Raw genomic sequence first — 14,582 nt, forward strand, 5'->3', positions numbered from 1 at the left:
CTGCCATGAGTGTCATGGGCTCACTCTCTGAAATGTAAGCTCTAAATAAACTCTCCCTTCTACAAATTGCCTTACTCGTGATGTCATCCCAGTAATAGAAAACTAAGGTAGATGAGTTGTGCATGCGAGAACGTGGGAGGTAGAGGCTTTAATGTTTGCAGAAGATGGGCTCTCTCAGCTCCCAAGCTTCCTGCTACTGTTTGCTCCCATGACTTCTCTGCTCTCCTGGATTCTTCCTCTGGAACTATATACCAAAATAAACTCCTTTCCCTATAATGTCCATTGATCGTGGTGCTTTATCACAGCTGCAGGAAAGTAACTGATACACTTAGGAAGAGGGAACTTCAGTTAAGGAGTTGCCTCCATCAGATTGTCCTTGGGGGGTATGTTTTGGGGCCATTTTCCTGGTTGCTGGTTGACATAGGAGGGCCCAGCCCACTGTGGATGCCAACATCCTTTGACAGATGGCCTGGTTTATATAAGACAAGTGGTTGAGTATGAGCCTGGGAACAAGCCAATAAGCAATGGTCCTTCATGGGTTCTACTTCAGTTCTTGCCTTTGGATTCTAACCTATAAGACACAAAATCTTGTTTCTCACTCAGGTTAGTTTTGGTTTGTTTTATCATAGCAACAGAAAGAAAACTAGTACAGCCTCAGAGGAGAGCTTGCTGGAGTTGGTTCTCACTTTGTACCATTTGGGTTCCATGGTCCAATTCAGCAGTACTTAACAGCAGTAGCCTTTACCCTCTGAGCCACCTTGCCATTGCCCTCCCCCTTTTGTGGAAACTGAGAAGGCCTCATACATTGCTGGCTGTCTAGGTGCTGCTTACTCAGAGTTTGAAATAGAAGCCAGAGCTTCAAAAAAGGCATGTAAGCTCTGTACCGAGGCTGTACCTCCAGCCCCGCTTACAGTGTTCTCAATGTCATGATATTCCCCAAAGGGATTTAAGGAAGCCACATCTCCTCAGAACTTGCTCTCTTAGATAAAGACCTTTTTGTATCCCCTGAGTCTCAAATATGTTTGGCTTAAAATAATCTTCAGACCAGGTCATTAAGATGGCTTGACAAGTAAAGGCACTTACCACCAGCCCCGAGTCCCCAGAACCGATACCGTGGAAGGAAAGAACTAACTATTGCAAGTCATCTTTTGACCTAGACACATGTGATGCAGGGCAAAGGTGCACACACCCATACTCATTGACAGGCGTACACACAAAATCAATGAATCAATTAATCTATAAGTAAATAAACAAATGGAGAAGACAGTAAGACAGTTTTTAAATATTTATTTATTCCATGTATATGACTACACTGTAGCTGTCTTCAGACACACCAGAAGAGGGCGTCAGATCACACTACAGATGGTTGTGAGCCACCATGTGGTTGCTGGGAATTGAACTGAGGACCTCTGAAAGAGCAGCCAGTACTCTTAACCACTGAGCCATTGCTACATCCCAAGACAATTATTTCAACATAAGAAAGTCTTCAAACTTCTTTTTGTGTGTGTGTGTTTTCTCAAAATTCCTATTGTGTTATCTAAAGAAACCTACTAGGGAGCTGAAGAGATGGCTCTGTGGTTAAGAGCCAAAGGACCCTGGCTCACAGTCCTTAAGTCCGGTTCCAATGTTCTGATACCCTCTTCTGTCCTCGGCACACATTACACATATAGGGTACACATACAGACAGGCAAAACACTCATCACACAAAAATAAAATAAATAGGGACTGAACAAGTAGTTCACAGTTAAAAATATTTTCTACTATTCCAGAGGACTTGAGTTCAGTTCCCAGTACACTGGGCATCTCACAACAGCCTGTAATTCCAGGTTCAGGAGATCCCACACCATTATTCTCTATGGTCACCTGAATTCCTGAACACATAAAGGCACATGTATAATATCAAAAATACAAATATATGTTGCACTATGTTGTGGAGATTTCCATGGTGAGGACTGGTGGAATTTCAAGTCCTGAACCTGAGGGAACTCAGGGACTGGTGGAATTTTTTTCTTGTATGGCAGAGTCCGGTCACTCTCCCACTTCTGGGCAGTTAGAAAATCGTTAGGGATGTTAGGGAAAGAGGGGGACATGTGGAGATTTGGGGAGGCTGGCCATTGAAGCTCCTCAGGCAGGGGCCTGACCACTTTCCTGCTTGAGTGTTTACAAAGTTTACAAAAGGAGTCCATGGCAGGAAGACTTTCCCTATTGCTTGTAGGCCTGACTAGCCAACAGACATGGATAATGTTTGGGACTTGTAAATTTGTTTTGAGTCCATGGAGCCCAGGCCGTGGTCGAACTATGCATATGAGAACCGGTTTGAACTCCTGATCCTCCTGCCTCCACCTCCCAAATTCTGGGATTACAGGCGTGGGGCTCCAGTCAAGGTTTATGCAGAGCTGGGCAAGCACTTCACCAACATTACCCTCCGAATAATTTTTAATCCGTCTTAGAAAGTCTTTTAGATTGTGGTCAATAGGTGGCGCTCGAGGTCGTCCAATGCCAAACACCACTCTTCTTGCTACACTCCCGCCTCTGCTTCCGCTTCCGAGTAGTGAAAAGAACGTCACTTCCGGAGGCTCCGCGTGGATTAATTTGTTCGTGCTTCTCCAGTATGGCCGAGTATTCAGGCCCTGCGAAGTCGACTCTGGCGTTGAACCCGCGGGAGGACTCGCAGTTTGAGAAGGATCTGACGCAAATACAACGGCGCGCGAAAAAGGTGAGCGGCGGGGCTCTCTGGCCGTGCTGACTCGGGAGCCCACCTCTCACGGGCTCTGGAGACTGAGGCAGGCAGGGAATCGGTGTGAGGTTTGACCCTTTAGGCCCTCAGGGCTCACGTGAAAAAGGAGGTGTACCACGTGTGGGGAGCATGGCACCTCCAAGCCCCAAAATATGTTAAAGCTGTCACACTTCCGCTTTGACCCTCAAAATGAGGGTTCGGAATGAACCACAGCATTTGGAAGGTATGTATGTCCCCTTACGTTGTAGTGCTTAGTAGACGGAACAGACAAATCCAGGTCCTTGGACGAGCGGGGAAGCAGGAGGATCGAGAGTCAGAAAACAGCTCGGGCTCAGTATTCAGACCAGAGCTTCGCCAAAGAAAATAGGGATTACAGCCTGCCAAGCTCTGTTCCCAGACTGCCCCGAACGGAAGTTTATATCCCCTTTGGTTTTCAGCATGAGGTGCACTGGAGAGAAAGGAAGATTTTCTTGTTTTGTTGTTGTCCTGGCGGGGGTGTCTTTTGTGCGGGTTGTTTTTGTTACAGTGTCTGTGTGGAGTTTTTGTAGCACAAAATAGCATCACATTTGCCGTGCAGTCTAGTCCTTGAACCATATATCCACTGGGATTACAGGTGTAGGTCACTATAGGTCACCCAGTACCCTACCTGATGGGAAACAAGTTCTTGTTCTCTAAGGTGGTGACAGAAGTATAGTCTGCACTGTGAAGGTTAATCGGAAATGATTCGATGTAATAAGCTGCCATCTGCGTTCAGAGTTGATTCGGAGTAACAATGACAGACTTTCACTTGCTTGTCCATTAAGGAACACGTGTGCTGACTGCTTTGTAGGGACAGGTGGGTGTGCATGCACACCACGGCACACATAAGTCTGTCTCTGCAGAGTCTGTGGCTCTGTGTGATTGAACTCAAGCCTCAGATTTGCACAGCGGTGCTTAAGAAAAGAGATACAAACACCTAGTTTTTCAGGTTCTGCTATGATAGAGAAATGTTCCCGGACCAAGAGGAATGAAGGGTGTTGAAAATTTTGTTGCAGGCCAGGTAAGGTTACATTTACCTTCAGTCCAGTGCTGGAGAGACAGAGGCAGGCAAAGCTCTACCTATCCTCTGAAAGGACTTTAGAAAGCTGGGGGGTGGTGGCACACACCTTTACTCCAGCACTCAGGAGGCAGAAGCAGGTGGGTCTGTGTGAGTTTGAGTCTGGCCTGGTCTACAAAGCTAACTCCAGGACAACTAGGGCTACACAAAGAAACCCTGTCTCAAAAAAAGGAAAAAAGGCTTTAGAATTAAATTTTTCTGAAGTTAAGGAATGGTAACATACCTTTGTTGAAAAATAAAGACCTTTGCAGAGAGCATAGTAATGCCTTTACTCTTAGTATTCATGAATTAGAGGCCAGCCTGGTCTACATAGTGAGTTTCAGGCCAGCCAAGGCTCCATAATGAGACCCAGGTCAGAAAAAATGTGTATATACAATGTTTTGGTGCAGTGTGAATTTTTTAAAATGTTTATCTGTTTTGTCCTCAGCAGAAGAAGGAAGAAAAACTTAACCCTGGAGTAGTTTATCTGGGGCACCTACCTTCAACGCTCTCTGAAAGCCACATCTATGACTACTGTGCCCAGTTTGGCGATATTAGAAGATTCAGATTGTCCAGAAGTAAGCGGGTAAGATTCTGTACCTGAATTCAACTATGTTTATTTTGCTTGTCAATTGTACGGCCTCCTTTGTATTCATAGGCAAAACTTTGTTACCTACAAAGTTCCTACTTGGGAACTCTTCACAAGCGAAGCATGGTGGCTCATACCGTTAGTCCCAGCACTTGGGAGACAGATAGGTAGACCACTGAGTTTGAAGCCAGTCACAGCTACATAGTGTGGATTTCTATCTCAATAAAGAGAGAAAAATCATGAGGCTGTGGAGATAGCCCAGTTTGTAACTGTCAATCTACAGAACCCAGGTCAAAAGCCAGATATGGTCACATACATGTGTAATCCCAGTGCTAGGAAAGTGGGAATGGGGTTCCTGGGACTCACTGACTAGCCAGCTGAGTCCAGCTCCAGGCCAGTGACAGATTTGTTTCAAAATTCAGGGTGATTGAGACCTGGGGAAATGGCCCAATGGTAAGAGCACTCGTGCTGTAAACAGGAAGTGGAACACATACACACGCACCTTTTCCTCAAGCACCAACTGAAAGGCCAGGTGAGCCCAGTACTGGAAGCTGGAGCCTGGATTGTAGAACTTGCTCCCAGCTAGTTTAGCCAAAACAGAAGCGGCAGATCAGTTTTTTGGTTTTGGTTTTGGGTTTTGGTGGGTTTTTTTTTTTTTGTTTTGTTTTGTTTTGGTTTGGTTTGTTTTGGTTTGTTTTGGTTTGGTTTGGTTTGGTTTGGTTTGGTTTGGTTTTTTGTGAATTTGCTTTTACTGGGGCTTAAATCATGCGGTGGGATTTGTCTGTGGTACCACACCAGCTTCTTAAGGCCTGCTGCCCACTGGTTCCTCCCTGGAAGAGAATTTCCAACTCTTGGGGTTCCTGCTGGTTGCCTCTCCTAGTTCTCTGAACAATCCTTTCCCTCAGGAGACTTGTGCTACCCCACCTGTCTCTACCTCCCTCCTTGGAAAAAAGGTGTTGTTTTGTCTGAGTCTTCCATTTCCTGAGGAGGCTCCTGAGCTTTGGCTCTTGGTGGGTTGAGTTTCGTGGATCCCTTCTGGAATGTACCTGCTGTCTCCTGCAGGTGCCATGGCTAACAGGCCGGCAGCCTTTTTTCCTTTGTCAAGTGTTTGTCCAGCTTCCTGCTAATCTTAGCAGCCACTGCCTCTGCCTGAGTCATAGCTGCTAAATTCTGTAGACTCCACAGTCTCGCAGAATGGCTACTCCTCACTTGCTCCAGAGGCCTCTCCCCAAATACATCTATGGGCCCCTCTAAGAAATAATTGATTCTTGATGTACTGCTGCATTTATTTAACAGCTACCAGGAGATGCAGCCTTTGTTCACCGCTCAACTAGTGAACGTACAGTGAGCAATGAATCCATATTTGCTCCAGAAACATGGTTCCACTTCCAGAGCCTAGAAGTGGCTCAGATACTAGGATGAGCCATCACTCCCATGACAGAGGCCATGTGTTTCAACAGGTTTTTAGATTTATATCCTGTAAGCACCTTTAAAGTGTTTGGGTTTCGTTTGGTTGGTTTGAGATGGAGATTAACTGTGGAACTCTGGCTGTTCCAGTCTTGCTACACAGACTAGGCTAGCCTTGAACTTGTAATTATCCTACCTCTGCTTCCCACATATCAGGATTATAGGCATTCACCACCATGCCCAACTCAAAGGGAATTTTATTATTTATGTGTATGGGTGTTCTGCCCGTCTGTGTATTTGTACACTACATGCATGCCTAGTATCTGCAGAAGCCAGAAAGGAGGACATCAGAGCTTCTGAAATAGGGGATTTCAGCTGCCATGTGGGTGCTGGGAGTTGAACCCAGGTCAAATGCTCTTTTTTTTTTTTTCATCTTTATTAACTTGAGTATTTCTTATTTACATTTCGATTGTTATTCCCCTTCCCGGTTTCTGGGCCAACATCCCCCTAATCCCTCCCCCTCCCCTTCTTTATGGGTGTTCCCCCCAATCCTCCCCACATTACCGCCCTCCCCCCAACAATCACATTCACTGGGGATTCAGTCTTGGCAGGACCAAGGGCTTCCCCTTCCACTGGTGCTCTTACTAGGCTATTCATTGCTACCTATGAGGTTGGAGCCCAGGGTCAGTCCATGTATAGTCTTTGGGTAGTGGCTTAGTCCCTCGAAGCTCTGGTTGGTTGGCATTGTTGTTCATATGGGGTCTCGAGCCCCTTCAAGTTCTTTCAGTCCTCTCTCTGATCCCTTCAACAAGGGTCCCGTTCTCAGTTCAGTGGTTTGCTGCTGGCATTCGCCTATATATTTGCTGTATTCTGGCTATGTCTCTCAGGAGAGATCTACATCCGGTTCCTGTCGGCCTGCACTTCTTTGCTACATCCATCTTATCTAGTTTGGTGGCTGTATATGTATGGGCCACATGTGGGGCAGGCTCTGAATGGGTGTTCCTTCTGCCTCTGTTCTAAACTTTGCCTCCCTATTCCTTGAATGCTCTTAATTAGCCACTTAACTGCTCTTTTGTGGGTTTTCTGTTTCAGACTGGAAACAGCAGAGGCTTTGCCTTTGTGGAGTTTGAGTCTGAGGATGTTGCCAAGATAGTTGCAGAAACAATGGATAACTACCTTTTTGGTGAAAGGCTTCTATCATGTAAGTACTCTGACCTTTCCTGCACTGTGATTGGATTAGGAAGTTACCTGTGGGGTTGGATTCAGGAAGAGAAGCAGACCGATCTTTAACGGGTGTTCGGGAATGACTTTGCTCAAATTGGAAACTGATGGGGTTAAAGCCCAGCATAAGCGTCACATGCCTTTAATCCTGGGAGGCACAGGCAGGCTGATCTCTCTAAGTTCAAGGACATCCGTGGCTATGTAGAGGCTTTATGTCAAAAAATGGAAAAGAAAACTGACGGTTAGATAGTCATGAGCCAATAAAGGGGCAGCAGTGCAGCCTGAGTTCATTTCTTACCAAATGTTAGGGAATTCAACTGGGAGAGATAGATGGGCTATAGGTCAGATTCTTGACACCCATAAAACTAAGAAGTTAATGTGAGGCCTGTTAGTGGAGTCTATACAGGGCAAGACCAAGAGTAAAGAATCACATTTCAAGATCAGACTCATCAACGATGGGTGCAGCACTGGCTGTCAGCCCAGCTCCAGGCTCAGTGAGAGGCTGTTTGAAGGAAGTAAAACCAAGAGTGAGAGGGTAGAAGACTACAAGGAACCCTCCTTGTTCTGCACAGATGACTCACCCACAGATAGGCATGTAAATCGTTCCCACAGAGATCGGTAAGTAGAACCCTGTGAACCTTGTGCCCCATCACTGAAACCTGTGGCATCACCATCCAGATCTCTGCCTTGGAAGGTAGACCTAAGTGCGCAGCCTGCCTACACCCGTGGTAGCATGTGCCCTGCCTGGGACCAGTTTATAGGCATATAGCCTCCTGTTGGGAGAAAGTGGCTGGACAGAAACCTGAGGGTGTAGGTGCTCTGCTTTATCTGGTTTGAGGAAAATACCAGAAAGACTCTGGATTTTACTGAGTTTTTTTACTACAAATCTTTGCCCCGTCCAGGGTAGAGAGAGCTTATGTGGGACTGGGAGTCTAGTTTAGCTGGTAGAGTACTGGCCCAGCGTTCACAAGGCCACACGGGCACATACACTGCATCTGATGGCACTCGCCTTTAGTGCCTGTATTTGAGCGGTGGAAGCTGGAGGACCTGAAGTTCAAGTTCATTGCAGGCAACTTCAAGGCCAGCTTAGGCTGTGTGAGAGCCTGTGTTAAAAAGAAAAAAAAGAAAGAAGAGGGCAGAGAGGTGGCCCACCAGGTAAAGCTGCTTGATGTGGAAGTGTGATAGTCTGATCCCTAGATCCCACATCAAAGTAGGAGAGAACCAACCCCCAGAGTTGTGCACTAACCTCCACAGGCATCAGGGTATGTGAACCCACACACATATCACAAGAAATAGCTATCTGGGAAATACAAAATTAAAAGACCCTTTCCTCTTTGTTTGTTTTATAGGTAAATTTATGCCACGAGAAAAAGTTCATAAAGACCTTTTTAACCAGTGCAATGTTCCGTTTCATCCGCCATCATTTCCAGCAGTGAAACGCTATAATCAGAAACGAGGACATTTGCAGATGTTAAAGATGGAATATCGGTTTAAGAAGAAGGAAAAATTACTCAGGAAGAAACTAGCTAAGAAGGGTATTGATTATAGTTTTCCTTCACTGGTAAATATCCTTTTCTAGTTTTCTTGGTGGTTTCTCTTACAGGGATGAGCTTCCTGCCTCACTGGTTGTAACTTGTGTCTGTGATTATACAGAATCTGCTTCTCACACTAGGTTTTTGGTTTGGTTTGTACATGTGGCTCTTTTGGTTGATGGGTAACCAGGCTGGAGCCTGCCCATGCGAGGCAAGTAGTCTGTTGCTTTTAATGTTTCTGGTACTGAGGATGGGACCCAGGACACTGAGCCTGCATCATCCATCCCTCCCACCCTCAAACTCTAGCCCCGTTTAGAGAAAAGATCTGGCTGAGTTGCATGGACAGGTTTGAGCAGTTTGTAGCTCAGGCAAGCCTTCAGAGACCCTCTTGCCTCTGTATCTTGGGATCCTGAGTAGATAGATGAACTTGCTTATACTAGTGGCTGCTCCTGTTGTTGTCTTAAGAAGACTGGGTCTCTCATTCAAGCTGCCATCAAACTTGTTATGCTGCCAAGAATGGCATAGAATTTCTGGTCTTCCTGTCTCTGCTTTCTAAGTGCTGGGATTACAGGCATACATAATGATTCCAGGTTCATGCAGTCCTGGAGGTATAACCCAGAGCTTTAGGTATTTTACTTTGTATGAACTACATTCCCAGGCCCCTGCCAGCTTTTTTTCCCCAGTATAATTTCCTGTCTGTGTACCAAGTGGTTGCCAGGTATCCTTGGAGACCAGAAAAGAGTGTTGGATACCATAAAACTAGCTCACAGATAGTTGCAAGTCACCATCTGGGTGCTGGGAATTGAATCTGCGTCCTGAGAGAATGGTCAGTGCTCATAATTGTTGAACAATCTCTCTAGTCCCTAGCTTTTTTTTTTTTAAACCAAGGTCTTGCTCCATGGTCTAGGCTCCCCCAAATTGCAGGCTTTTCTGCCTCAACTTTCCAAGTACTGTTTATAAGCATGCACTACTCACCCTGGTTACTTACATTCAACCCATTTGGCAATTGGACACTGATACTTAAAATGGGAATTCAGCTACCACATATGCATATAGCTGATAAATATGCAAATTGTTTATTTGCAGGTCCTTCCTAAGCCAAAGAAAGAGATTTCAAGCATTGCTAACACTCATGGGGATTCTGAGGCTAACCAGGTAAGATAATCTGGATAATGGGCAAGATAATCAGGAGTGTTGACAAGACTTGGAACAAAGACACTTGCCACCAAGCCTGGCTACCTAGTTCAGACACTGGATCTCACATTGTTGAAGGAAAGAGCTGACTCCTAAAAATTGTCCTCCGAGCTACACACAACACACACACACAACACACACACACAGAGACTAATCAAAAAAACTTTTTTTAAGGTAAAAAAGTAATTTCCACTACTTCACATTTTGTTAAAGTTGTCATATAGTTGGTGGGTGTTTGGGGGTTTATTGGGGTACTTTTTTGAGATCTAGTAATCGATCTTGAATATAGCCCAAGGGAGCCCCAGTGTTACACAGTAAGCCCCCAACTAAAGTGTTCTGAAGATGAACCTCCCATCCTCCTGCTGTAACTGTAGGCTAGAACTGGCCTCTTGCATTGTGAGAGAGTATCTTTTTTTTTTTTAATTATTTATTTATGTATATGAGTACACTGTCGCTGTCTTCGGACACACTGGAGGAGGACGTCAGATCTTACTACAGATGGTGGTGAGCCATCATGTGGTTGCTGGGAATTAAATTCAGGTCCTCTAGAAGAGCAGTCAATGCTCTTAACTGTTGAGCCATCTCTCCAGCCGCAGCATTGTGATTTTTAAAACCCTAAAATTGTGTAGAAGCTGAGTCAGTGAGAAAGAGCACTTGCTACAGAAATATGAGGACCTGAGTTCAAATCCTAGAATCCACATAATGTCAGATTCATGCCTTAGAAGAGGGGAAACATGGACATGTGACACTTGCTGGCCACCAGTCTAGCTTCAGGTTCAGGGAGAGACTTTGTCCAAGGGAAATAAAGATTTATAAGGTAGGATACCCAGTGTCCTTTTGACCCAAGCAGGTTTGCATACACACATTTGTGAGCCATGTGGGTGCTAGAAATTGATCCTAGGTCCTCTGGAAGAGCAGCCGGTGCTAAACCATCTCTCCAGCCCCCTGATCCTCATTATCTTGTCAGTTTAGCTAAGATGTTCTTCATGTTCTTTCAAGCTGGAAATAGTCATAATAATCAAAATCAGAATGAAGCAGGTGAGCATGGGGCTTGTGATTGTGCATAGGTTAGATTTCAACAACCCCAGGAGCAAGAAGTGAATTAGCAGAGGCGTTTCTCTGGTGCTGAGTCCCTTGCTAGTCAGGAAACAAGATAAGGAAGCCTTGCTGGACTTGGCCCTCTGCGACATTAAGGAGTCCCAGGTGTCTTTCACGAGGGTTGACAAAGGTTTCCTTAACTGACTCTTAGAATGTCTTCTGTCCTCCATAGAACCTGTCAGCTTTTTCCCCCCCATAACTGTAATTAGGTGGCATCGATTTCCAAGCTTTATTGTGCCTTCCTCAGAAGCTAGGTGTCTGTTGCTTCTTTGCCCCAATCTCAAGTGCAGAAGCATTGTGTCAAAACTTGAGGACACGCTGTGGTGTGCTCCTAGCTGAGATAGGCGTGCACCATGACATCTGGGCATAGCACAGCCTTTCTTTACCCTGTTAACATGAGCAAGAAGAGTAAGAGGTCTAGGAGGAAGCAGTCGTCATCTGTGGACAGCCAGGTGAGCATGTCCTTGTATGCTGGGAATCAGTTGCTATAGACATAATTTGAAGGAGGAAAAGCAGTCTTCCCTTGTGTCGATGGAAAATAAGAACAAGCTGAAAACAGATCATGGTATACCTAAAACTAGAGGGGTAGAGGTGTCGGGTGTTCGCTCCTGGTAAAGGCTAAGAAGGTGATGATGTCGGGTGGACACTAGGGTGGTAGTGATTCTCAGTGGTTGTCCTGCTGCCTGTGCCCAGTCCTGGACTGTAGTGTATTTGTTGCTTTCAGGATCCCACGCCAGTTTGTACACCAACGTTTTTGGAAAGACGGAAATCGCAGTTGATGGAAATCAATGACGATGATGAAATCATTTTGAAACTGCCTGTGTCACCAGTGAAAGAAGACACACAAAAGACTCCAGCACCTGAAAGCTCTGGGAAAAAAAGACTGAGAAAAAGGAAGAGCAAGCAGTGATCCTGACAGCGTTCTGTGCACTTAGTTCTAGTCAGATGTGATCTCGTTGTGTTTTGCTAAGTGTGGTGACATGCAAACATGGACAAGACTGTTGGAGTAAGAATACATGTTTGATTTTCCAGTGAGGAAAGCCACCAGGGAACTGGCTGTTTTGCCCTTTCCTGTCCTGAATTTGTCTTCAGGCTTCGTGGCTCCCTTAGGTTTACTGTCCTTATGAAACTCAGGCTTAACTACCCCCAGGAGTCTTTATGGCCGCAGGGTGCTGTTTGGACTGTATGTGGTTGTGTATATAAAAAACCCAAAAAAGTGTGTCCGGCAACTGTAAGTTAAATCCAGAGAGTGAGAGGGCAGTCCAGGTGCTGAGGAGGAATCTGAAATGACTTGTTCTCACCCACAGTTAATTGCAGCTAAGCTAGTGTGTAGGTTTCACAAATCGGCTTCAGCGGTTGTATTGAAGATTCAATGGTGACCAAACTTTTCTGCAGTTTGTGTACAAGAGAACCTAAGAGCTTGTGGGGATAATTTTTAAAAAGTCTCCATCTTTCTATGCTTTTGTTTTGCTAATTTGGGTTTGTTTGAATATACCTATCAGTCACCATTAAGTATCCTTTTTGTCCAGTTGTGGGTGTGAGTGTAAATGCTGGGTGTGCACATACACACACCTGAAGAGAAAATCAAGTGTCTTCTATCCCTCTGCCCCTTAATCACTTGAGATTGAGATAGGACTCTGGTTGGACAGTATTTCTTTATATTGTCCTGACTGTTCTGGAACTCACTCTGTCAGACTAGTCTGATAGACTCAAGAGAGATCTACTTACCACTGCTTCCCAACTGCTGAGATTAAAGCTGTGTGCTGCCACCAGCTGGCTTGAGATAGGTCTGTGTGTCTGTGTCTGTGTCTGTGTCTTTCTCTCTCTCTCTCTCTCTCTCTCTAAGATTTATTATATATGAGTACACTGTAGCTGTCTTCAGACACACCAGAAGGCATCAGATCTCATTACAGATGGCTGTGAGCCACCATGTGGTTGCTGGGATTTGAACTCGGGACCTCTGGAAGAGCAGTCAGTGCTCTTAACCACTGAACCATCTCTCTCCAGCCTGAGATAGGGCTCTTAATGAACCTGATTTGAGGCCATAACACATAGCACCTTGGTAGCCTGGCAGTGAGCTCAGGGCCTGGGTAAGCACTGAGTGAGAGCCTTTCCCATTCACTAGCAGGGACTTCACTTTAGATTTAGCTACAGCCTAGTTTCCTGATGTTTTAAGCTAATGAATATAACTTAGAATCAAGTCAGAACGCCACAGCCTAAATGCCTCTGACATCTTTTGTATGTGTAAGGCAGATTATATCTTTAATCACATTACCTTATGGTTATGTTTCTGATGTCAGGAGAGGAAAGAACACACACAGACCATGGCACATGTCTGGAAATCAGAAGACCATTTTGAAATGGTCTCCCAGAGCAGGCCAGCAAGCCTGAGATCTCTTCTCTATGGAGAAAACCACACCAAGCCTGTTTGTTTGTTTGTTTTTTGTTTTTTTCCTTTTTTTTTTTTTTAAGATTTATTCATTTATGTATAAGTACACTGTAGCTGTCTTCAGACACCAGAAGAGGGCATCGGATCTCTTTACAGATGGTTGTGAGCCACCATGTGGTTGCTGGGAATTGAACTCAGGACCTCTGGAAGAGCAGTCGGGTACTCTTAACTGCTGAGCCATCTCTCCAACCCATTTTTTTCCTTTTTTACATAGGTTCTGAAGTCCAAACTTAGGACCTCACACTTGTCACAAGTACTTTCCTGTGTCATCTTTACAGCCCCATTTTTTAACTTGTTGAGACAGTCTTATGTATTCCAGGCACACAACGTAGACCCTCCTGACCCTACTCTGGGTGTATGCCACCCTGCCTGACATTTTCCCTGCTCCCTTACTGGGGGTTGAACCTAAGTCCTGTGTGCTCTATGACTGAGTCATGTCCTCAACCCTATAAAGTAGTTTTTTGGTAACTAACATTTGACTGAAAGTAATGGTGATGTTTTTTATGTACTTGCGATGTCCTCTGGCCTCAGCACATGGACATCTGCAGTCATTGAGGTCATGTTTAAGGACTGACATCTATACTTGACTACAGCCAGAAACATCTGACTGACTACACATGGACAGGCCAGTGTTTGCCAGTGATTTGGATACTGGGAGCCACCCTCACATTTGCAAAAACTGAACCGAGCATTTCCACTGAACCAAGGAAAGCCGGACAGATGGCTCAGGCACTAGGCTTGGTTCCCAGCACCCACACGACAGCTCACGATTGCCAGTGACTCCAGTTCCAGGGGATCCAAGGGCATGAGACACCAGTGTGTGCAGGTAAGTCCCACAGTGTCACTGTTGACGGTAACATCATGTCCCTTTGTCATCACAGTGCTGCATTGTGCGATCACATTCGACCATTATGCCATCATCACATTCATCTGACAGCATTTTGATGTTACAGGTCAATTGAGATAATAATGCAAGGTTCCATTGTGTCATCGTGTGTCATTGTGATGTTGCAGGGCTCTGTTGTGATAATGACTGTTCCATAGATGCCAGAATGTCCACTAATGACATGGTGCTCCATGTATGCCACTGTGACATCACAGCTGAGTTATATTAAATGCTCCATTGTGTCATTACCACGTGACTGGCACATCACAGTGCAGCATATAACACCATACTGAATTGTGTTGTAAAGCAGTATTTTGACATAGCAAACCCATGCTGTTTGCTTGTGATGTCACAATCTTCCAATACTATGTTGAAATGATTCATTGTGACCAGA

The 14,582-nt window shown here is 45.2% G+C and overlaps 1 protein-coding gene across 2 annotated transcripts; it reads left to right on the forward strand.

Annotated features, from left to right (window-relative positions):
- Positions 1-2,566: 2,566 nt before the first annotated feature.
- On the forward strand, positions 2,567-12,625 carry Nifk (nucleolar protein interacting with the FHA domain of MKI67). Of its 2 annotated transcripts, none has more exons than XM_032915282.1 (6): positions 2,567-2,716; positions 4,261-4,398; positions 6,901-7,009; positions 8,379-8,590; positions 9,648-9,716; positions 11,578-12,625. In XM_032915282.1, the coding sequence occupies exons 1-6, from the start codon at positions 2,612-2,614 to the stop codon at positions 11,761-11,763; spliced, it is 819 nt and encodes a 272-aa protein (XP_032771173.1). In that variant the 5' UTR covers positions 2,567-2,611; the 3' UTR covers positions 11,764-12,625. The 2 variants fall into 2 exon arrangements, with proteins under 2 accessions (XP_032771173.1, XP_032771174.1); XM_032915283.1 differs by having other exon boundaries at positions 2,569-2,716; positions 4,264-4,398; positions 11,578-12,361.
- The last annotated feature ends 1,957 nt before the right edge of the window (positions 12,626-14,582 follow it).

This window comes from Rattus rattus, chromosome 10 (assembly GCF_011064425.1).
Source record: "Rattus rattus isolate New Zealand chromosome 10, Rrattus_CSIRO_v1, whole genome shotgun sequence".
NCBI classification, from domain to species: Eukaryota; Metazoa; Chordata; class Mammalia; order Rodentia; family Muridae; genus Rattus; species Rattus rattus.

Bases quoted from the DNA above. Each gene is read 5' to 3' on its own strand.
- Nifk (XM_032915282.1), top strand. From the start codon at position 2,612: ATGGCCGAGTATTCAGGCCCTGCGAAGTCGACTCTGGCGTTGAACCCG. The intron at 2,717-4,260 runs GTGAGCGGCGGG...TTTTGTCCTCAG, and splicing joins TACAACGGCGCGCGAAAAAG to CAGAAGAAGGAAGAAAAACT. The intron at 7,010-8,378 runs GTAAGTACTCTG...TTTGTTTTATAG, and splicing joins TGGTGAAAGGCTTCTATCAT to GTAAATTTATGCCACGAGAA.